Source organism: Tachysurus vachellii, chromosome 4 (assembly GCF_030014155.1).
Source record: "Tachysurus vachellii isolate PV-2020 chromosome 4, HZAU_Pvac_v1, whole genome shotgun sequence".
Taxonomy (NCBI): Eukaryota; Metazoa; Chordata; class Actinopteri; order Siluriformes; family Bagridae; genus Tachysurus; species Tachysurus vachellii.
The window spans coordinates 22,191,501-22,214,361 of record NC_083463.1 but is presented as its reverse complement, the minus strand read 5'-3'; the positions used below and the strand labels follow the sequence as shown (position 1 = coordinate 22,214,361).

At 40.3% G+C, this 22,861-nt stretch overlaps 1 protein-coding gene across 1 annotated transcript in view; it reads left to right on the top strand.

The window, feature by feature from the left end:
- The window catches only part of shq1 (SHQ1, H/ACA ribonucleoprotein assembly factor), a 57,161-nt gene extending 46,208 nt beyond the window's left edge, over positions 1-10,953 (top strand). Inside the window, exon 12 of the mRNA XM_060868372.1 lies at positions 8,914-10,953. Within this exon, the coding sequence (XP_060724355.1) occupies positions 8,914-9,544 (631 nt within the window). The 3' untranslated portion in view covers positions 9,545-10,953. The remainder of the gene's footprint in view (positions 1-8,913) is intronic.
- Positions 10,954-22,861: the final 11,908 nt, after the last annotated feature.

Genomic DNA, 22,861 nt, shown 5'->3' with positions numbered 1-22,861 from the left:
ATAGAGTGATGATGAGGATAATGAGGATCATGATCCGGTGTTGCTGTGGCTGAATTCTGGCAGACCGATTTTAGCCAAAATTGTGTTGTTCAGCTTATGTGATTCTTCTATTTTAAGACAGCATAATATATTCAAATCAAATTGTTATCAAATATTTCATCAAAATTCTCTTGAAATCTTTGTACTTACTTTCCAATCTTACCTCAGAGTATATACAAGACTGAACCATGTGTCTGATTAAAAAACTGAGTACACATCTTACATAGGAGCTCCTCATTTTTAACATGTTAATACCAGTAATCGCTCAAAAGTAGACCAAAAGATCAGTCATCTTTTATTTCCTCCCCACTAAAGCGTCAATAGCAGACGAGCCGAATGACATATAATCCCGTAATGATTGCTAATTGTGCAGGCGTTTTGATCTCCCTGATATTGACACTATCTGGAAGCCCCGCCCCCTTCCCCTTATCTCAGATTTATAACGCTTTAATCCGTGCTCATGTCTCAAATTGATTTTCCTCCTTGAAAGATGCAGTGCCTTTCATTTGTGGCAAGGGAAAATGAAGGATCTTTTCAGTATATTAATGTGAAATGAAATTTATCAGTGTGTGTTTAAAAAGAGGCTTTCTTGTCATTTCGACCGTATATAGCTGATACAGTACGGAACGAAATGAAAAAAATGTTCCTTTAGAATGCTGATGCTACATAAAGACGCAAAGCTACATAAGACGCCACAGAACTAAAGGCTATAGAGTAAAAATTAACCAACTGACTTAACTAACACTTGATAATTATACAATTCGTTTCAACTCTAACTATAAACTAAAGACAAATGAATTCTGAAACAACTACTAAAGAAAAAAATTGCAAACGTCACAACACTGAAATAAAAGGAATATGTGTTCAGTAAGAGTAAAGAGGTTTTGCTGCCCATATTGAAATAATTTAAAAGTTATTATTATTATGATTTATTATATTATTTGATGTATTAATTATTAGGTTTAACGATGTCGAGTGAACATGATTAAGTTGTTTTAATTACGTAAATTCAACCAGTTTCTTTTCCAGTGTACAATGTTTTTGTTTAAAATGACTTTTTGATCACGCTTCTTTTCACTTCTGTTGTCTTTGTCATTCAATACAAAGATCAGAACCCAGCATTCTCTCAGCAACACCATGGATATATGTGGAGCAGTTGGATCCAAAACAAAGAATCGCCTTTGTAGTTTTGCTGAACCGCAGTACAGATGACATTTTAAAAATATCTACCGGTTGACAAATTTCTACTGGTGTCCAATTTCTAGCACTAATTCACAGCGAGTTGGAATGTGTACGTTTCCTGTGGCTGTGAAAAAAAAAAAAAGAGATGGAGAGAAAAGAAATGATGAAAGACAGGGAGTAAGCAGAGCATAGAAAAGTACTTTGTCTCGAGTGCAGAGTGCGTGGAACAGCTCCACTGTCAACATGCTGGAGAACTCGATTAGTCTTGTCCAGATCATCAAGTAGATGAAACAGCAGGAAGCACAGTTTCCTTCCATCGCCTTTAAATATCAACATGGCATGCCGTCTTCCTCTCTTCCTCCACGCCTTTCATCTATTGCAAAATGGATTGACCGGGATATTGACGGCATTGACCCATGATCAAATAGTGATTCTCCTTGTTTTCTCCTCTCCAACTTCGGTAAAAAAAAAAAACCCTAGTGTTTCTGTTTATTTTTTTTTCTTTAAACAAAGTTAGCCTTAAGCTAGAACTGCAAGACTGGCAGCACAGGATCCGCACACTAGCCTCAAGGCATTTGGTGAAGGCAGAGATACTGCCGCTTCCTTATTTTCCTTTTGGTTCAACATCATGCTGAGAATCGATTTGTAGCTAAACTTGGTTGGTGGTTGTTGTTGTTGTTGTTTCAAACATTAAAGCCTGCTGTCTGGAAGAAGCCCGGCTTGTCATGCAAAACAACTTGTGGAGATGTTGCCACTTCATTCCACAGCGTTTTTCATGAAAATCCCCCCTGTTCTGGTTTGCATAGGCAGCACTTCTGATATCTTTCTCACTTTGTTGAGGTAAGCTTTTCAACTCCTGACTCCTGATCTGATAACAGATTATTTAAACTCTGTGTTGCTCCACCAGTTATCTGCGAGAGATGCTTCAGCCCGAGGCGTTATCTGATCACTTCCACTTGTGCGACGGCTCCCCAAATCTTTCATCGCCTCTCTGACACAATCAGCTGCTTGCGAGAGACAAAAGGATTAATGAGGACCAGCTCGCCGGGTGATTTACGACATCTGCCTTAAAAATCCGAGCGCTGGTAACGCTCAGAGTAGTTCTCCGTCCGGACGTCCTCGCCTGCTGAAAAGTCAAGCTGCGATTTATGACCTCGTAAAAGTTATCAGATTGATTTAAACTGCTGTGAGGTTCCTCCCATCAGAAACGGGACAAAGTGAATGGAATGGAGACGAGTATTTTGACTAAAAGGTTTCCCTGAATGCTTTGTCTGAGTCACCATCTTTAGGGTCTTTGTCATGCCTGGAGTAGCATCAAATATTATCCAAAGAAAAAATACATTTATTTGAACTTGAAGAGCTTTAGATTCAAACCTTCTCTGTTCTTCTGCTTTTTCTTTTTTTGGAGTCAAGCGCTTATGATGGTCCAGCTCTTACAAAAGTCCTTTCAAATATGTGCATTTTCCTCTTGAGGAAGATGGTGCCATGGTTTGTTTTGACTGACAGATTTTCAGGCTTTCACTATATATTTCACTTTAGCTTCAGTAGCTCAGTTCCAGCTCAAGCTTTGTTTGGATTTGGAAGCAAGTTTCGAGTAGTGGAAGCCCTGCTATCCATTTCAGCCCAAAAAACCCGTCTGTGACGACAAGCGTGCTTACACTGTGTTATTCATTTTAGTGTGGCTTTAGCAAGTTGTCGAGATGCCAAGGCCTCACATCACCGGTGCCAGACTGCACTTTGTTTTTTCTTATCATTTTCTTCCTTATACAAACTGTTAGAATAACCCCAGTATGAATTCCCTTCATGCCATTTCTGCCAACAAGATAAGACCAGCTCTGTTCCTGTCATCTTGCCTCGCATTCTGTGGTTGTTTCCAAACTTACAAATTGGGTCAATTGGATTCCGACAGGCAACCATGGCAACGCAGGGTGCCGGACTTCAGGACTTAGCCTTTCATTCTTTCAGGCCAAGAGAAATGGCACATTGTCTGAACTTTGGTGACAAGCCAAGCGTTACTCTCACAGGACAGAAGCTTCTCTGCGGTAGTCCTAGAGAGCTGCCAAAGATGGTGGCCTGCTGAGGTCATGTGAGGTCATGTCTTTGGAAAACCATTCAGTCCACCCCCTGGAGTGGACTTGAGCTCTGTCAGCTAGTGTTTAAATCACTTAGCAGTGGGGAATTGTGGGAAAATGAGTTTCAGCCTCTACCTGCATTAGGGGGCAATCAAAATATAAAAGACTTGATAAAGTAGTCAGGGAAATAAAGTTGGAAATGTCTCAAGTGGAGTGTAGGCGTTCGATTTTCAAGGAAATTGGCTTCAGATGCTTGTCTGAATTGAAAGGTCTTTTGAGGCAGTGTTCTTTGGTTTGCCCTTTTTTTTTCTTTGTGACTGGAATGGATGTGTTGCACAACGGTTCAGCATTAAAATCTGTACATTGTAGAAAATGCTGCATAGGATTATACTGTTGGAAAAGGAAAAAAAAAGATAAAGCTTTCAGGATTATTTGGCTCATTACATGGATTTTTTTTTTCTTAGTAAAGCTTTAGGCATCTTTGTTATGTAGTTTTATGAATACTTAACACTCAGACAGCTCATATAATAACTGCTTGCTTTTCTAAGAAAATTGTCCTAGTTTTGCCATGTATTTATTTTCAGAAACTTTCTTAATATTTAACTTTGCTGTATTTTTTTTATGAGCATTGAAGCATAGTCTAGAATTATGCAATGCAATGATTAATAAAAGACATATCTGGACAAACAAGTATATGTTTACCATGTCCACTGATCTTTTCTATACAGCATGTTTATTGATAGCAGAGTTTATACTGTTCTGTATTATCCATAATTCCAGCCGTCTCTATCCATCAACTCTAGTAGACATGTCCGTTATCTAAATTATTTTCATCAGTAAATAGTCATGTTTGTGTAGGGATCGAAGTGTTCCACTGCTTTAGATGGCAGGCTTTCTTGTGTCAGGAATTCATTATATCACATATTTTCTCAGAGCTTGGGGGCTTTTATACTCTCGCATAGCCAGAATACATGATGACTCAGTGCATTCAGGGTGTTCGGACATTTTCCATCAACTTCTGAGGCAACTGCTGAGTAGTCAAAGAGACGCCACTAGAAGTTACCACATGATTGTTGTGTAATTTCTTCCCAAAACTATAATGACTTTCAAAATTAACACTAATGCTCATACTTACACGTTAATCAAAAGCTCCTGGTTACACAGTTACACTGTCACCCAGATGAGAACAGGTTCCCTTTTGAATCTGGTTCCTCCTCAAGGGTCTCCGAGACATTTTTCCTCACCACCATGAATTTAAATTGAATTTTCATATTCTTATAAAGCTGCTTTGCTACAATCCATTTTTGAAAGCACAATACAAATGTAATTGAATTAGGTTATAAAGACAGTCAGGTTAACCAGCTTTTAGGATGTTTTACATTTCGGTAGAGGATAATGATCATATACTAACAAAGTTAATATTGGAGCACATGTTAAAAAGTCATTGGCTAATTGCTATGAGCTGTGTTCTGTTGTTGTATCTGACAAAAGTTATTATTCAAGACTAGGTAATGTTATACGTTTAATGCAGGAAAGAGACTTGCATGACAGCTTTGTGCTGACAGATCTGTCATTCGTTCATTCGTGCATGCTAATGAATCTATCTATCGCACCTCATTGTAGTGCAACAGGCACTGGGATTCACGCTATAGATACAGCATCGAGATCCGTCACACCACCGTGAAGCACAATTAGTCTCAACTTCCTGCCAGGTGACAGCTTTTCCTTTCTGAATGTCAATAAGAAGTGAAGACGCATACAGTGGATTTGGAAAGTATTCAGATCCCCTTCACATTTTGCCATTTTTTTGTTGCAGCCTGATACTATGTACTGTTGTTCGTATTCATTTATTTTCTCATTAATCTACACTCAGTACCCCATAATGGCAAAAAAGTGAAAACAGAATTCTAGACATCTGTAAATTTATTGAAAAGAAAAAAACTGAACTATCGCATGTACCTACATAAACATTCAGACCCTTTACACCAACGCTCAGATGTCACCTATTTCTTTTGATTGTTACTGAGGTGTTTCTACAACTTGGTTCGAGTCCACCTCTGGTCAATTAAATTGATTAGATATGATTTGGAAAGGCACACACCTCTCTATACAAGGCCATACAGCTGACAATGCATATCAGAGCAAAAACCAAGCCAAGAGGTCACTGAGGAACTGTCTGCAGAGCTAAGAGACAAAAATAACAAGCTCATTGAGTTTGAACATCAGAGTTTGCTTTGAGTTTGTGTTCATTTTAAAATTCTCTTATTCGTTTTTAAAGCTTTAAGTGGTCTTGCCCCACCCTACATTTCTGAGCTGCTACACCCTTCTAGACCCACCCGTTCTCTCAGGTCAGCTGATCAACTGCTCCTGAATGTGCCCAATACAAAACGGAAGCTTAGAGGGGACTGTGCCTTTGCTGTAATAGCTCCTAAATTGTGGAACGATCTGCCATTGAGAGAGGGACTGGAAACTGCAGCTCTGTCTCATATTCTAAGGTATAAAGTGTGCTGCTCTAAAATGAATAACATCCCCTGTATTTTCCCCTCAAATTCTCCAAAATGGAGTCAGCTGTCAATTCCCATCCAACTACATCTTTTCAAACTGCTGCTCATGCCCTGATGAAATCTGCCCTCTTTCGCATACCCAAGCTCATAGACGCACATTCAGATAGCGTCACTGTGATTGAGGGCATTACATCTCTCCTTCCCAAACATCACAGCATTTTTTTTTTGCTCCCTCGTCTCCAGCATATACATGGATGACTGTTGCATCGGAGGATATTGCGAGCTTAGGTTCATTCTGCAAGACCATTTAATAGATCGTATTTCTTATTAGTGGCTGTTTATTACATCAAAAGCTTAAGTCGTTATCTTTTATATTCCCACTCATAAACGTGAATCTGAAAGCACGTATAAAATTCACTTGGAATTTGTTAAGCACTTGCAAAACATTCCAGTATGTGCCCGAGAGTGATTAAGTGTGTTAAAGGTGCAGACGTGTTTCCTCCTCATATGTGTTTGATTTGTTCATTAGAAGTTTGGTTTCTGAACCTTAGTAGTTTAACATGGGTAATTTGCCATAAGTTCACCTCGGTATCAAAGTAGATGCACTTTCATGAGTCGTGAATTGTCTGGCTCATGTCATGACGAGCTTTTTTCTTCTTCTTCCAACCTTGAAAGCCACCTCTCATCACTTAATTACTGCAAGCCACAACAGTACCTTTCCAGTGACTTAATCGCGTACAACATTATTCTTCGTCCAAAAAGGAGCCTTTGTTTGCACTGTAAGCATGCAGAGAGAGAGAGAGAGAGAGAGAGAGAGAGAGAGAGAGAACAAGCACGCCTCTGCAGCACTAACTCAATAATGACTTCCCACGGGGAGAAAGAGAATACTACGTGTGTTTGAAGTGCCGCTACTTCCATGGAACTTCCTGCAGCAACATCGCTCCAGGAAGCGCCTCACTGGTGTTTATGGACCTAGACTGCTCCGCAGGAGGAGGCTCTACAGTTGCTTTCAGGTGTGTTTATGGGATCATGTTGCGCTTTCCATCTTCGGGATCGTCTGAAGCTCATGGCTTGAGGACGTATTGAAAGAACATCTCTGAAGAAGAAAGCTGTTACTTAATCAACTTTGCCCTGAAGGACATTATTCCTTTGACTTGTATTGACAGTGAGGAATAGGATCCCGCTTCAGGAGTTTTGTTGCGTGTACACAGATGGGCGGCTCAGTCCTGACTTTGGAACTCTCAGGAGATAAGATTACATCCAAGCTTGTTTGCAGGCATTATTGATTGCACGATCGCTGCAAATCTGTCTTGATAGCTGTTCTCACACGATGTGGGAGGTTTAAGTGTTCTTGGGTCGTGGAGTTTGTTTACCTTGTCAGCCTTTCACCACATGAGAACGCAAACACCGTCTCAGCGGCACGCCCCCCTGCCTTGTTCCCCTGCCTCACTGTAACAGATTGCTCTTTTCTCCGCCTTAGACCCGTCCTCAAACCTGTAGCTCCGGAGACGCAGCACTCGAGGCTAAAGCGCTGTATAAACAGCCTCCTCCAGAGGCATTAGCTGAACTCTCCCATTCTCAATAGCTCGCTTTGCTCACCAAGCGGGAGATCATTAGCCCCGCTCCCTAATAAGGATGCAGCTCGCTTCTCAGTGGTGGGTTAATTGAAACGCCGATGGCTGTGTCTCCTTTCGTTTCTCTCCCCCCCCAAAGCCACCCCCCGGTGAATAAGCCGTGACCTCAAAAGCACTCTGGACGCTCCGATAATCACCATGCCGATGTAGACCGCTAGCTGTCTAGAGTGCTCAGTAGCAGCCACTTGAGTTTTGGCAGCGACCCGGACTTGTTCGGTGCATGAATAATGCATGTTTCTGGGGCCCCACTTGCATTATAAGCTTTACCGCGCAGCACAATCGTAGCAGATTTTTCTTTCCGCGTGAACGGTGAGCTTTGTCGTGTTACTCGATGCAGCCCTTGTCCATAAGAAAGCTTGAAAGCGGAGCGAGTTGTTGTATTTATTTAAAGCACTGCATTTGCCCGGGAAGGAAAGTGGCATATCCACAAGTGTTTGCAGCGAAATCCACATGTCAGTGTGCTGAAATGTGTCAAATGGTGGGTATGCATGTGAGTGTGCAAAAGTTTGTGTGTGAGAGAGAGTCTCACTCCTAAAATAATTATTCCACCAGAGAGCAGGACTGATAAGCATGCACTGAAGTGCTACTACAGACTTCTCCAACAGTAGCCATGGAGACAGTTTTTCTTTTCTGTGAGGTGAATGCTAACATCGCCTGTGTACTGCCTCCTTTCCTCACATACAAAACTCCTAAATGTATCTGACAGGCCATGCCTGGAAACAAAAGAACTTTATCCCCCACACTAAAGGTTCACTGTCTAGTTGATTAAAGAGAAGAAGAAGAAGAAGAATACGTTTTTTAACCCTTGGGGTCTGATCGCTGCTCAAGCAATACTGTGGCCAGGTTAAACACAATGACTTTATTGTGAAGGGATGACATGAAAGATGCTCACCTAAATTTTGTTATTTGTTTGTTATGCTCCAGAAACCAGAGAAAGGTCTTGCGCAATATACGTGCACTAACGCACATCTCAACAATATATAAGTCTGTTCTAATTAGCACTGTTAGAGAATTTTATATCTCTGTCTTTTGAACCTTTTGCAGATTCAGTTTCATTAGTGGTAAAGTAATAACGAGATGAGGAAATACCTTCAAATAATGAATTTTGTTTTTTAAAAAAATGGCTTTGCATATTTGTTTGTTTTATGATATTGCAGGGAATGTTTAATGTTGCGTTTTAACAATAACATCTTAAGTACATCTATGTGCAGGTGAGACACGGAGGTCATGTTATGGTGTAAAAAGCAACTGGTTATTTTATTCATCATCATATTCAATAGTGAGCATGAGCCAAGGAGGTAAAGTTGCTTTTTTGGGGTTAAAGCAAATTCACAAAACTAAAGGAAATATGAAGATTCCAGTGTAAGAGAAAATTTTATACTGAACATAGTGACACACAAAGGATAGGAGGGGTTATGATAGCAGGAAGAATCTTGTCACCTTGCACATCCCTTAATCAACTTTGTGTGTGTGTGTGTCCAGGTCCAAGCACATGGTGGCTCTGGCTGAAGCTTTACGCAAAGCTGAGCTGCATAAGAATGACCTGGACCTTGAGCTGCAGATTCTGGAGGAAGCTGCTGAGCTGGTGGTGGAGGAGGAACATGAGGAGGGAATAAAGAAAGGGCAGCAGGAGCAAACGAATCAATGCGAAGATGAGGCTGAGTCTAGCAGCCGCAGTGAGGAAGAACAGAAATACTCTAGTAGTGAGGATCATGACAGCAAGAGCAAAGAGGAAGAGGAGGAGGAGGAGGAGGAGGAGGAGCAAAAAGGAGTACCAGATGGACTAGCAATGACTTGCCCCTGCTCTCAGGAGCTTAAGCATGGAGAAAGTCTTATCCAGGAGCTGGGAGAGAGGCTGGAGGAGGAGCTGAGGAGAAAAGACGTGCCTCAAATAACCGTTCACTCCAGCAGCACAGCGAGGGAGGAAAAGGGAGAGGTGGAGAGATTGAGAAAGACAGACAACTCCCAGTTCCCTGAAGCTCAGGATGGAATTAAAATCGCAAAAGCAGCAAGTGACACGGATCTGGTAGAGCACCGGCATTGTAACGTACGCATCTTGAATACCGAGGAACTAGACAGTGACGATGAGGACGAGGGCCAGCCGATTCAGTGAGTGCTCACAGGGATCTACGAAGATAAAATGGACTGTTGTTTTTCTTTCATTATTTTATATACCTGAATTGAAACACTTAAAGTTAAATTAAAGTAGTACTGAATATTTTCTTGTTCTGTTTTTTATTATTTTTATTATAGAAATTGCAATACGGTTGATTTGAAAAGACATAATGCATGTTAATCATTTTTTGACTACATTTCAATCATAGATTCAATGCATTTTAAATATTTTTGCACTGGCTGTGTGTTAAAAATATTCTTTTTTTATCCTTTTTTTTTTTATACACCTGCAACTTCTTCTGGTTCCCTTTTCTGTGTAGCTTCACATTTCAAGGCCTTGTCATTTTTGGAACATGCCGAAACGTCATCGTGTGTGACAATGTCAGTGCTCAGATCCCTTTTTTTTTTGTTGTTGTTGTAACCAATACTGCACTCCTGTCAGCTCTACATGCTGACTAATGGAAGATTAGCTTGTTTCAGTTACGCTCTGTCGTCTCTCTCTGGAAGTAAAACAGCAAGGGGCAGTCACTGAACGATAAACGAGGAGGGAAGGCATATCAGCAGGAAATGTCAGCCCTGAGTAGCTCTCAGGGGAAAGTGGCTATAGCTGCGAGAGACTGCAGTTCCAGCTGAGCTATTGCTAAAGATGATGTTACACAGCCACTATTTAAACCAATTTTTTTCTTTGTTTTTTGTTTTTTTGTATTTTTTTTTTTGTATTTTTTTTGTATTTATTTTGTATTTTTTTTTGTATTTTTTTTTTTTCCCCCCAGAGACTTTTTTGGGGGTTAGCATTTTATGCTCTTCTTAAATTGACAGCTCAGCTCCAAGTGGTGTTCTCACTGTTCATTTACTTTAAACCCCTTCTTAACAATACCCTAAAGAAGACATTTTCACTGATATATTTTCATATATTGCTTATGTACAAGACGTCTCAGAGAGCAGAAATGGGTGTGACTTTTAAAGATGGAACATTTTATGAAAAATATATTTGTTTGTTTTGGAACGTGTCTATTAAAATGTTCCCCCAGCAGTCTTTGTAAAAACAGAAAAATTTATGAAAAACTACACGCTATTTAACTTTACTTGAACTTAAAATGATGAATATGGACACTTCCATTTTTTAAGTTCCATTTTTTTTTTGTCCTCTGGTAAAAACAGTTAATGGAATCAAAAAGCTACATGCTGACAGGACCCACTGTTTAATGATTTGGTCCACTAATATTGTCATTTGGAGTTGATCAACTATTTATTTTTAATAGTCAACTAACATTTTTGTTTATGGCAACGTCAAAATATGCCAATAGATGGTGGACCATATGACCAAAATATGCCAATAGATGATGGACCATAGAAATTGAATGCTGGGATAAAATCTAAACATGCTAAGTATTAATTTAGGTGTGTGCTCACATTTTTTTTATATATATATATATATATATATATATATATATATATATATATATATATATATATATATATATATATATATATAATTATTGTTAAAAATTATTGTTTTTCTACTTTAATATATAGGTTGCAGATTCACAATAAAGATGGAAAACCTTTTAACATGATTTAACTTGGTTTCATTCATTTTTTTGGTACATCACCAATATCTACGTATATGGAACAAAAATCTTGAATCTTGAGCAAGGATTTTCTGATAATGACCCACAAGCCTCTGTAGCAAAGGTCTTTGCTTTTATTCGTGAAGGGACTGTGTGGCTACAGGCTTTAATTCCAACCAAATAAGAGCCATGCTTTATAGTTGATTGGAGACCAAGATGAACTGATTAAACAAATGGAATAAGGAGTGGATATTGCTTGGTTGGAATGAAAGCCTGCAGCTACACCAGCCCTTTCTGGAGAAGACTAAAGACCCCTGTCTGTAGAATCTGAAATCAAGCCTGGCTTAGACTTTATGAACTGGCATTGGAAGAGACAAAGGAGAAATTCCTACCGAAGATAAACATGTTAATCTTAGTAATAAGTCAAATCTTGCCCTTTTTTTATAGTTCGACTGTCACAGTTTTTTCTTGCTGTTGAACGCTCTTAAAATCTGAGCTGTTAAATAGAGCCATGACACTCCAAGTGTAGAAGTTGAAAAACTATCCTGGAAAATTTATACTCCATAGCACAAAGCCTACAAAAACATTTGCTTGTACCAGCTCTGTATGTACAGTAGCTTGGTTTAGATCAGCATTCAAAATAGAAAATGAAGTATCACAGTTTAAATGTATGTATGTATTCATTTATTTACTTATTTCATTTTCACACTCAATGTGGCTTTACAGCATCAAGTATTATGTGAAGAGAAAAAAAATTCAGCTGAGTTTTTAAAGTAGCTATAAAAAAGCCTGTTTTGTAAAGAACTGCAAGCAGCCTGCTGGAACCTATGGTGAGTGTCGGGATGAAGATGAAGACTATAAAGTAGCTATTGAATAGCTAATACGTGTGGTATGAGCAGATAAGCTGGAGTCTGTCAGCACTCGAGCAGCCAGATTTCATTTAAGACTTCATTGATAGACCGGTAAAGAGAGGCTATGTTCCGAATTGCAGTACTAAATAGTGGTATGTGGTAGCCTAGTGGTTAAGGTGTTGGGCTACCAATCAGAAGGTTGTGAGTTCGATCTCAGGTCCACCAAGCTGCCACTGTTGGGCCCCTGAGCAAGGCAATTAACCCTCAATTGCTCAGTTGTACAAAAATGAGATAATGTAAGTAGCTCTGGATAAGGGTGTCTGCCAAATGATGTAAATGTAACTAGTAAACAAAAGCACCACACATTCATTTCTAGACATTTCTGAGCTGAAGAGCCAATCAGACACCTTCTCTTAACGTAAAGAAGTCAGATGTTTCTGCATTGCTGTAAATGTATTTGTAGCTGTTCTGTGAGTTGCTTGGTATCTTATGCTGCTGTTCTACTCCTACTGAGTCACTCTGAGAATTTAATAAAACGTTACTGTTGTTTTCGATCATCTTTGGTCAAAATGGCAGTAACCCGATTGCCAAAAGGGTTTATCAGATTATGGGTTCTAAGAATCTCCAAATTCAACTGAAGACCAAAGAATTTGCAATTTTTGTGTTTGGTCACGAGATGAGATCATATGACCTCTGTTAGGATGTACGTCTTAAAGCAGCAACAGTCACAGGACAGCAACTTATACTGCGGTGACAAATTCAAAACATAAAAAAAGTGCTCATATTTATTTAACAATTAGCATAATTACCACTTTGCATCCCACTAATGGACAGGGGGAAAAATCCTTATTTTCCTAATCTCTCTCCCATGATTATTTCCCCAACCATGACCAGTTCCAAACTCCTTGTTTTCTCTCTGATTACCATTGTTACTGTTCTGCTGAAGAGTTCTTTCCATTTATCTGAGCCCTCTTTCTGAACAAGCACTAGATGATGATGACAAAACAGAAAGCAGTAATTTTCTTGAATTGTAGGCCTATCGTTTCAGGATCTTCATCATATAATCTGACACAGAGAGCACATATTACCCAATGGTCATGTTATAGAATTCAGACACAAATTTATTGGTATCAACTCGTGCAATGTGACAAGTAATAATCTTAAAAGACTGCTGCAAATCGAACAGCGCAATATCGGCTTTGCAGAGGTGCTGGGAGAGTACATGAAGGCCTGTGAGTGGAGGAATGGATTAGTTTAAAATGAGATTCATGAAGACTTGAGCAGTCCGTGGAGCCCTTGGAGTGACATGACCGAGCGAGACGGCTCTGCGCCTGCAGTGTGCCCAACCTCAGTCACAGAGAGAATCGGTTTCATGTCGACTTATTTCTCTTTTTCCTCTTCCTCCACTGTTTTCTCAGAGGTGGTGATAATGGCTGCAAAGGCTCTCTGTACTGTTCCTGAGATGGATGGTGTCATTAAAGCAACTCCCCTAGAGAAGAGCTGACCACACGGTCCAGCATTCGTGGGCCAAGCCATTGGTCTGACCACTATCAAATTGTCCTCCTTCATCCCACCGTCCAAGGCACACTAGCAGTCATCTCCTCCAGGGCCTGCCACTGATTAAGTGACAGAGTATTGCATTGCTGTTTTTCATCTTAAAGAGCTGTATATTTCCTGTTATGAAGAGGCTGGCTCTGGATGCTTTTTTTTTTTTTTTTTTTTTTTTTTTACAAGATTCAATGCTTTTTTTAATGCTAGCATTTTAATGGCTTTAACCTGTGGCTAAGAGGACATTTGTGCCTTTTAAATATATTCAGCTGACAAAATTAGATGAATGTGGCCCCTGTGTGTGTGTGTGTGTGTTTTTCTCCTTCCCTCCAGCATCTGAGGAGTGAGGTAATTATGGCTGGCTCTGACATTGGTGTGAGGTCCTCATTAAACTCCCAGCCTCTGCTTGTTTATGAACTTCCACTCCAGCAGCTGCTGTTTCTTACGTGTGTGTGTGTGTGTGTGTGTGTGTGTGTATGTGTGTGTGGTCTGACCGGCATCTGTTGATTGGTCAGTTTTTGCTTGAATCAGGTCCTTAAATTCCCTCCTGGAATGAAGTGCTAGAAAAAAGTTCAAGCTTCTCTAAAACCCCTGCTGGTAAACGTCAGTGGTGTTTGGTGATACCCAACGCCTTTTTTCCTTTCAGTGTTTCTTTAGTGACTTACAATGTTGTCAGCTGTCCTGAGCACCACTGAATCTTGCTATTAGAGTCACTTTGCCATAACACACTGTCATTGTCTCTCTATGCATCACTAACCTACTGTAGGTTTATTGCTTTGCTTCCAGACCAAGGACAATGTCTCTACAGATCATACACACACCCACACACACGCCCTAGACGTACTCGGCAGCTCTTGCTTATGAAACTGATAGAAAGCTCAATATCCTCTCGGTCCTTAGAGCAAAGTGATTCTTGTGCTTGAGCTGATGAATAGCCCTCAAGAAGAAATGAATCTGTGGCACTCTAGAGCCTCCTTTCTCTAGTGACTCTGCCGATTGCTTTTGTTCTCTTCTCTCTCTCTCTCTCTCTCTCTCTCTCTCTCTCTCTCTCTCTCTCTCTCTCTCTCTCTCTCTCTCTCTCTCTCTCTCTCTCTCTCTCTCTCTCTCTCTCTCTCTCTCTCTCTCTCTTCCCCCCTGAAAAAACTGACCTGTAAACCGGTGCCAGAAATGCTTCCTATACCCAAGCAGTCTGTTCAAGTCTTTGTTCAGTCTGTACAAGGTGTTATGATCCACTTGGTTGTTCTACCATGCTTGAGATTGCAGAGCTCTTTATTTGAATTGAGCTTCTGTTTAAGTGCTGTTATGCAAGGTGTGTTTCTTCAAAGTGACGGTTAAATCACAAGCTTCTGACTGGAGCTATGTAAATCATGCAGGGGAGCGTTGAGCTCAGGCATGGAACTCAGAGAACGCCCTTCAACAGTTCTTAACAGACAAAGCTTTGCTGAAACATGCTAATTGCCAATGTGTGTGTGTGTGTGTGTACATGTAAAATACATTCGCTATGTCATCAGATACTAGTTCCTCTGCGTATCCAGCAAGCTCATACAGTTTATGTGTGTGAGTCTCATTAGCTCACCATTGTCCAGTCATTACCTCTCAAATTGCACGGTCTCTTGGTGCTGCACTGAATAGTGGGCCCCACAGGGTAAAGTAACAATTAACACAAGTGTCAAGTGTAAGTCTCTTGTCATCAGTTGGAACATGCTGTCATTGTTGCGTCTAGCCAAATGATATCTTGCTCCCGAGAGGAAGTGTGTTAAATGAGCTTTTCCATCCTAAATGATATTTTTGTGTGTGTGTGTGTGTGTGTGTGTGTGTGTGTGTGTGAGAAAATTAATAAATGGCTTTTCCTCTGCAGGCTACGCTGTCAAGATTGAATTCGAGTTCACAGTCTTTAAGACAAAAGACAGAATATTCAGTGTGATTTTGGATTTTAAACAATTCTCACAGATGATCAATATTTCAGCAGTTTGGTTTAGAGGCAGAAGTCGGTTCCGGGGGAATTGGAGGCAGATTACACTACATCATACATCTCTTTATCTCTCCATCACCCCTTCACCCATCCATCTCTTCTACTCTCTCCCTGTCTCTCCTGTTTCTTCTTTCTCCATTTCTTGATCTCTCTCTCTCTATACGTCTTAGTATCTCCTCGATATGCATCTCTCTACATGTATTTCTACCAATATATCTCCTCTTTCTCTCTCTTTCTCTCTCTCTCTCTCTCTCTCTCTCTCTCTCTCTCTCTCTCTCTCTCTCTCTCGTCCTCAGTATATTCTCTCAGTAACTTGCTCCACCTTGGTACCCTTGACTACGTTATATACCTTTCTGTATCTCTATCTGGCTCTCTTTATACGTTTCAATCCCCTCCCCTCCATCTCTCACTCCATTTATTTACCGTTCTCTCTCTACTCCTACTTCTACCTCTGTCTATCTCTTACTCCTGGCCTCCAAATATATCTCCCTCACTACCTACCGTACCTCTTCCTCTCATCACCATATAAACCGTTCCAGAAATCAGTGTGGTCTTTTCTTTGCCGTTTGCCGTCTCAACTCACATTAGTCTGAAAAACATGGCTTTGCATTGTATGAAAATCTGACCTGCTTTTCTTTTCCTGATTTCTGTATGATTTGGTTAAGGTTACTCTGTGGCTGAATAGTGAACTAATGCATGTTTTAAACCATGAACTTTAAGAAACAATTAATCCAACATTTTTACTTTTCTATAATAACCTCCAAAAGCCAGGAGGGAAAAAAGTCAAATTGACATCTTTAGCCAGCATTCTTTAGCAAAGTGTTTACATTTTCACCATATAATTCTCGTTCAAAACAGCGGTTCAGAAGCATGTAGTTGGGGCGTGAAGGGCATGTTTGTACAGCAGTTTTGGCCACAGTAGTGGTGACCCCATAGACATGAAACATTCACAGAAAACCCACTCATCTCTTCTCAATGAATATCTGCATTAACAATCCCCTGTTTGCCAGATATGCTGAGCTTATGCACCAGTGTTACAGGACAGAATATTTCCTATCAATTTTTTTCATGCCAACTTGACCCCAAAAATGTATTTAAATAATGTAAACTTCTCTGTGGAATATTAGAATTTGGAATCCTTCACACTCCTTTTTTTGTGTCTGTCTATTTCCCTCCCCTCTTGCATAGCACATGCCCTCGGGATGCTGTGTGTGAAAGGAGATCTCCTTGCATGTGCCTGCCTGAATGTGTCAGCTTGTCACCCCCAGACTACCCCCTGTGGCTCATGGAGCATAGCAGTCATCGCCTGGCTAGTGAGGATTACATCTGGACAACACACAGACACGCCTGCTCGCACAGCAGGACTGCCGAGGCTGTGCACATAAGCGAACGAAGAGCAAGAGCAAAGCCAACATACACACAAATATATTTCAGGCTCAAACCACTCTGCATATACACACATCCAGGCAGCACCTATGCATAGTCAGGCCTGGCAGTCAAGGCCAATGTGTGCAGTAATAGAGTCTAGAATTGCCATGGCAACACACACACACCACGTACGATAGGAGGGGGCGCGTCTGCCACAGTAGCACCTTATCATCAGCACAGCACGTCGTTAGTGTGTCACACTGCTGCTGTCTGGACCACACATACACACGCACACACGCACAATCTTTCTCTGTGAGGGAATGTCAAGGACTCTCTTCGCCTTGTCACAACCTTCACTGCTGAAACACGATGCAGTGCCTGTAACAAAACCTCTCTCACTTGCTGGTGCGAACATCAACTTGAGCTGTGTTCCTAATGAACTAATTAAAACCTAGGTATAGTCCAACATTTTATCAGCGATTAAACTTCTCCAAAAGCATTCTTTGACCATTCAAAAAAAAAAAAGAGTGACATGCTGCATAACCTTATTGCACTTTTCCAGTTGCAGCTCTATTGGTAACTCCCTTTCTGGATAAGGCCTAAGAAAGTGTGTCGAGGGAGATAAGATGCCAGTGCATTAAGGGAATACGCCGACTGCTCTGGTTCTTACGTAATCTCTTGTGGCAATGCAGAGTCCATTATGCTCTCAAGGGTGAGACTGATGACTTTTGGACCAGCAGCGATTACTCACTGCTGCTAATCTTTTCATAGAGCTCTGAAACAGCTTGTTACATGAAATTGTAGTTTTAGACAGATACTGAAAAAGGGACATGAGAGATGCTTGTCACTTTTCTCTTGCTAAAATTAGACAACTAGGCTGAACATCTTATTCTGTAGAATCAATTTACTTAAAGGAATATTGTATACTAAATATTATTTTTTCTATGACTCCTATTTCATTCATTCACTCATCTTCTACCGCTTATCCGAACTACCTCGGGTCACGGGGAGCCTGTGCCTATCTCATGCGTCATCGGGCATCAAGACAGGATACACCCTGGAGGGAGTGCCAACCCATCACAGGGCACACACACACCCTCATTCACTCACGCAATCCCACACTACAAACAATTTTCTAGAGATGCCAATTGTTTGTTTGTTTAACCTTTAATTTTACAGGCAAGTCATTAAGAACAGGTTCTTATTTACAATGGTGGCCTGACAAGTGGAATAACCACTTAGGGAAAGGGAAGTAGGGCTAAAATAAAGACAAAACATTAAAAATACATACAGGTTAACAATTACATAAATACATTTTAAAACAAAATTATGTAGAGAAGCAACTGCATATATCCGTGAACAAATATGATATAATATTTTTAAAGGATGAAATTGGGATTAATTTATCCAGTTTGAGAGTATTTTGCAAAGCATTCCAGTCGCGAGCGGCAGCAGATTGAAAAGATGCAAGACCAAATGCAGAGTTAGTTTTAGGGATGCTTAATTGAAAATGAAGTGAGGATCGGGTGTTATATGTGACAGGTCAGTGGCCGAGAAGGGTCTTATAAATGAAGGTGAACCAGTGAATTTTACTGCGATTGTGAAGAGAGGGCCAGTTTACAGATGAATATAAAGCACAATGGTGTGTATTGAAAGGAGCATTTGTGGCATACCTGATAGCAGAATGGTAAAGAGCATCAAGTTTTGATAGGGTGGACTTGCAAGCAACCCTATATATAGTGTCTCCATAATCTAACATGGGTAGAATGGTCATTTGAATAAGAATAAGTTTGGCAGAAGTGGTGAAGAAGAGCGGTTTCTGTAAAAGAAACCAAGCTTGGCTTTGACCTTAGATTGCAGCTTTGATATGTGAATAGAGAAAGAAAGTGAAGTTTCCAACCAGATGACCAAGTAATTATAAGCAGTGACTTGTTCTAGAATAGCCCTCTTGCAGGTGGTGATGTTAAGGGCAGGAGGAGGCGTAGTACCCCTACGGTAAAACCACATGCCAGTCAACCTACCATGCATGTCTTTGGACCTGGGGAGGAAACCGGAGTACCCAGAGGAAACCCGAGGCACGGGGAGATCATGCAAACTCCACACACACAAGGCGGAGGTGGAAATCGAACCCCCAGCCCTGGAGGTGTGAGGCAAACATGCTAACCACTAAGCCACCGTGCCCCCCACTCCTATTTCAAAGTTTTCTTAATGCCTCTTTTTTGAAGTCTCAGAATTTCATTTCTTCTTTGATGCAATTTTCAGCAGTCATGCAAACTCCAGTAACTTATACTGGTCAGTGTCAAAGTGGATTGCATTGCATTGACAGTTCACTTTTTTAGGGGTGGAAAGAAACCAGAGAATCCTAAAAAGTATCTGCAAAATGCCACAGAGACTTTAAATCGAACTCAACCAAATCAACCAACTTATGGCTCATTAACATGTTTCACAATAACAGCATGCATTATCTATCTATAAAGATTCCCATTCAGACAGAGACGGCGATTTAAAGAACAGCACAGGACTACTGCAGCTCCACAAGCTAACACGAGCAAGGTCAATGTTACGTTCAATAAACCTTTAACGCCATTTCCAGGTCAAGGAACTTGAAACAGCCATTTGCAATTTCAGATGTCTCATCAATCTCCTACCTGTTCCTCAGACAGCATGGTGTCTTGAGATATTATATATATTGAGTTCATAGAATAACAGCTTCCTGTCATAATATTGATTTTCCACTTTATCCTTTGGGATTCTTTTTATGCTTAAAATCAGGAAATTGTCAAGAAAGTCTATATTAAACCTGTACAGAACTGTTTAGATGTCTCTGGTAGCCTTAAATATAGATTTCATGTTTTATGCATTAGTTTATCCAGAAGAAAGCTTTCAATGTTCTATATGGACTATAAAGAAGTCACTTTTTTGAAAAGAAAAACAAAGAGTTCTTCAGTTGTCGGTATGGCCTCACCTGAGGCTTGATCTCATAATCGAGGCAGCCTGTGATTCCCTACAAAGACTAAAAAAAGTGGAAACCAAAGTCTGCAAAAGTACTATGACACGTTTTGCTTGAAAGGCTTGAAATAACCTGCTGGATAATTTACTTAAAAAACTGCATGACGGTGTGTCTGAGAGAACTGATGCAACTTTAAAAGCAAAAGCAACAAAGGCAGCGAAGCCAGCAAAAGTCTGGCCATGCTGCATGTGGATCTGATTTAGTTTTTGCTGTTGCTGCTGAACAGAGACACAGTGGGTAGTATTCCTGCTTCACAGTTCCAGTTCCTTTTACTGTAAAGTTTCACATGTTCTCTCTGTATCTGCATGGGTTTCCTCATTGTTCACAGGTTTCCTCACACCTCCCAAAATATGTCAGTAGGTGTACTACTCTAAGTGTGTGATTGTGTGTGTGTGTTAGATGACTGGTCCTGGATGTGTTCCTGTGTCCTGTTCTTTCCATACAGTTTTTGATACCCTGATCATAGGACCATATTAGAATATTTTCTTAGTGGTAAACAAATTTGCCTCACACTTCGAGGGTTGGGGGTTTTATTCTGGACTCTATTATGTGTGTGCAGCATGTTCTGAGTTTCAGGGATTTCCTATGAGTACTCTGGCTTTTGTCAGCAGTTCATGTGCTGTAGGCTGATTGGCATGACTACATTGTCTGAATTGTGTATATGAGTGTATGTGCGATTGTGTCTTGAGATAAGCTGGCATCCTCTGCCATTTTGCCCCAAGTTCCCTTGGATAGGCTTCAGGTTCCCTGTGACCCTGTGTAGGAAAAACTACTGATATGAATGGATGGATGGAGTGATGGATGGATGGATGGATGGATGAAAACTTTTCAGCATTTTTGAAAGCATCTTTGCTTTGATCTTCAGCCCTTTTTAACACGTGCCTGCGAAGTATTGTGTATTGTTTAACCGTCTATCTCCAAGAGAAGAGGATGCCAACATCTGGTCAGCTGACTGCTTCCTGCTGCACAATTACTGACTTCAGATCCCTCAAGCTGAACTAGGGTTCCAGCCAGGACTAAAGGAAACTAGGTTCTGCTGTAATCTCTTCCATCCCTGGGTGCATGGAATCTTTACATGCTTTAATCTGCCTTTGACACATAATCAATGAAGAAACCACCCACATGAAATTCATCTACTGCACTAGAGTCATCCACTCGCCATTGGCTTCGGTGCACATTTCACTGTTACACATCTGCCTAGCATTAGCATTGCTCTGAGATTTATTCGCAACGAATACCAAGGGCTCTCACCCACCTTCCTTTCATATCAGCTGGCCAAGAAGAGAGGGAGAATTTCATACTCTAGATCCAGAGAGAGGTTCAGATTGAATTGCTCATAGTTTAATGCCTCCCCAGCTGTACTGTAATATTAATATCATGTCAATATCACAATTTGTAGAGCGCATGTATATATAGAGATACTGCTACGGTCTTGGAAAACCCATATGCTGTACGTTTTTGTAATGTTTAGAAGAGAACCGTTGTTCCTCCAGAGCTCATTGTTTTACACTGCGATTAAAACAATAACCCTAGTTTAGTACATTAGAGTGGTTTTCAAACATTTTCAACTCTAACCCTAAATTTTATGGGGTAAATGTTGAATGCATGAATGTTTTGTATCTATTCTAATAGACGTCATAGAGAGTCATACTCCTAAACAATATAGACAGATCACGTACGAGTTGCTTTTTGTTTTTTTTATATAAATTGATGTAGACATTTTCCCATTCCCTAATGCTTAACCCGTGTTGTGATTCTCAAGTGTTCCTTGTACTCGGTAAGCAATGGGTTTGAGCCTTCCAGCACTTGGGTGGTGCTGTCAGGGGAGTGGAGCTAGGCATGCTTGCCTTTTATAGTCCAGACAATTTGTGTTCTCACAGAAAAGAGTGCGGCTGCGAAAGAATGAGACTGTAACCAGTTTTGGTTTGGAGACGGTCCTGTTCTCTGACATGTGCTTATTGGCAACTAACCATATAACCCGTGAGAAAGAAACATAGGAAACATTCACAGTCCGATTAATAACACACATGAATTTGAGATGAGTAGAAATATCTTGGGGAAAACCAAGTAGTTTTAGAGTTAATGATGTTACTTTATCATGGTAGAAAATTTGTACACTGAGGAAAAAAAACATAGATGGACAGTGTTCTAGATGTGAAATGCAGTGTTTCTACTATAAAATTCTTTTCTACCATTTTCACAGAGCCTGTCTCATTAGTTCGAGTAGATCATATCAGATGGATGTTAGTGGTCTGGCCTGGCCTAAATGCTCTTGTGGTCTTAAGAGTACTTGGCAGAAACACCATCTTGCCGTGTGGGATTTTTCTGCTGCAGTTATATGGATCAATGCATAACACATGACCTGTCCTGGGTGCATGTTTTACAGTGAAATGCTTCGCTCCAGTGAGCCCACCACAACTCTCTGGCACACACACTTTATCTTTCACACTCTCTCTCTCTCTCTCTCTCTATTTCTCTCTCTCTCACACCCACATATGTACATTTCATGCCCCCAAGCCCTCAGTGTTCGAAAGCAACATTCACAAACCATGATTCCTCTCACTCAGGACAGAATGATCACTCTACATTAAGGTCAATGTCTTATTGAATTTATCTCAATGCTTAAATGCTACATCAATAATTGTTTTTTATTATTATTATTATTTTTAATAATCTGGTCATTTAATTGGTATTTTGTTGGGAAAGAATCAATGTTAAGTACCTAATTTAGAAAAGGGAAGAGGTAGATAGAAGGGAGGTAATGCAATGCCATTATCTATTTAAATCATAAGTGGGAGACGGCAAAAACTGGCGCTAGTTCCGTGTCACACCCCACAGTGGTGATTAATGACACATGAAAATATGCTGGATTTTAAGAAGTTGTAGTTTTACTTAAGTATGTTGGGCCAATATATTAAGTTTATACATAAGATTCAAAAAATGATTAGTTTGTTTCACATGAATATTTATATCTTTAAAGTAAATGTTGATTTCA